The sequence below is a fragment of the Fusarium odoratissimum genome (genome assembly GCF_000260195.1).
Source record: "Fusarium odoratissimum NRRL 54006 unplaced genomic scaffold supercont1.286, whole genome shotgun sequence".
Lineage (NCBI taxonomy): Eukaryota > Fungi > Ascomycota > Sordariomycetes > Hypocreales > Nectriaceae > Fusarium > Fusarium odoratissimum.
Genome location: NW_022158972.1, coordinates 1 through 1,880, shown reverse-complemented (window position 1 = coordinate 1,880; position 1,880 = coordinate 1). Strand labels below are relative to the sequence as shown.

Genomic DNA, 1,880 nt, shown 5'->3' with positions numbered 1-1,880 from the left:
CAAGATGGCATCACTCCTCACAATGAAGAGGCCTTTCCGAAGCGCAGATTATACTTAGCAGATGTCGTGTTGTGCTGCTGGTTATCCGTCACATCCAGAAAAGCAGTTGATTACATAACTGGTGGCTACGGCAAGGAGTGTTTGGGCGTATGAAGAGCTCATATCTCATATGCTAGTCAAAATTTCCTTCCATACCCTAGGCTCACTATTGCATTTCTCCTAGTGACAGTTTGGCAAGGTCAAAGTAGCGCGAAGAGGGACAACTCTGAACTTAACCTAGGAGTTTCGTTATTTTGAAGGTGACTCGTAGATATGCCACCCGATATTCTCCTTTATCGACGGAAAGGACGAGGTTTCATTACGCAAGCTTGTGACTCGTCCACCGGTCTTTGACTAGGTACCCTGTGATGACAGAGTTGAAATCATAAACCATATACTTCGAAACCTCCCTTGAAATCGCCATATCCTGATAGGTTCGGCAGGATCCGCATTTTATCATCCACCTGGTGGCAAAGTGAGCTTGTCTTCATGTACCGTGGCGAAGATAACTTACCATCTTAATGCCTTGAAGGCTGTTACGCACCGTCCGGGAAGCTTCCAATCTAAAAACATTGTCTTGCCCGGTTTTCTCTGCACTATGAGAACATCGTCTCTCAGCCCTTGCCTTCTTACTTCGCAACTATCAAGTTGCGAGCTGCACAAGCCATCGCATCGCACCAGGGAGAGTCCCGTGGAGCGAATGCTTTTGACATGGTCTAAAAAACGAGCGGATACCGATGCCTCTGGTAGATAGATGTTGAATAATTGCTTTAAGGATGCTGATGCCGCTCTTAGCCCAGGCATTGTTATCTGACCCCAATGACTGATTCTTGCTTTGGAATATGGCCTTAGTCTCATAGTTAAGGCATGGTATGAAAACATTCTTGAGATACTTGAGTGACAATGCGACGCTTACTGCATTCTTGGCTAAGATTACGGAGTGTTCGTTGCTTTCGAGGCCGGTCAACAGGCAGTGGATCGATTTTGTGCGACAGGCTATGTATGACTCAGCTCGCAATAGCGATCTAAGAGACAGCAATAAAATTCGTTGAAGCTCCACCACTCCCCGGAACAAATAGCCGCCATCCTGTATGCCGTTATTGAAGGACCTTTTCTTCCAGTAGAGGCCTTCTCAAATTCTTGTTTTAATCTTACACAGGAGCCCCTCTTCCTCTCACTTCGCCTCGAGCATGCTTATCTCTTCTACTTGGTTGGGTTAGGCGAAGCAGGGACAAATTTATGTACCTCAGGTTGTTTGTAGGGGAGCAACTTGTCGGCGTTAGGCTATCAGGTACTGGTGGCTCAGGGATTGAGAGAAGAGAGCGGATACGTGATAGATGTTTCAAAGTCACACACCAGATCATATCAAGCGTGGCACATGAATTACCGATCAGATCCTAATGCAGACTCAGCATAGAACCTTTTGAGGTATGCTGCTCCAGACTCATACATTCGTATCAAAGTATCGAACTCGGAGTGACACCGCCAAACCACCCACTATCGCATACACAGCTTCTGAACACAGAGGATGGTTCAAATTCCAAGGTCCTTCTTCAAAGCGGGCAGAACTGTGCCGTCATTCCACTTCCAGATCAAACCACTGTTATGTCCAGCAAAGGCAGCCCCGGTCCAGTAAGTATTGAGATAACCCTCGAGCTTGAGAAGCTCAGTATAGAAGCCTTTTTCAATGTCTTCACCGGTTACATGAAGATCGTAAGGAACATGGTTGGAGATGTAAGGAAAAGTAACTCTCTTCGCCGTGTCGGCGGGTACAGCACCCGCTCGCGCCAGTGTCGTAAGCTCCTTACGAATAAGACTTTTACTATCAGCTACAGTGTAAT

At 46.6% G+C, this 1,880-nt stretch overlaps 1 protein-coding gene across 1 annotated transcript; it reads right to left on the bottom strand.

Annotated features, from left to right (window-relative positions):
• Positions 1 to 1,572: 1,572 nt before the first annotated feature.
• FOIG_16888 (uncharacterized protein) lies at positions 1,573 to 1,842 on the bottom strand (the record flags this gene model as incomplete). The annotated part of the gene is made up of 1 exon (XM_031218368.1): positions 1,573 to 1,842. A coding segment is annotated over one exon (270 nt), but the record flags the coding sequence as incomplete, so codon positions are not given.
• Between the last annotated feature and the right edge of the window lie 38 nt (positions 1,843 to 1,880).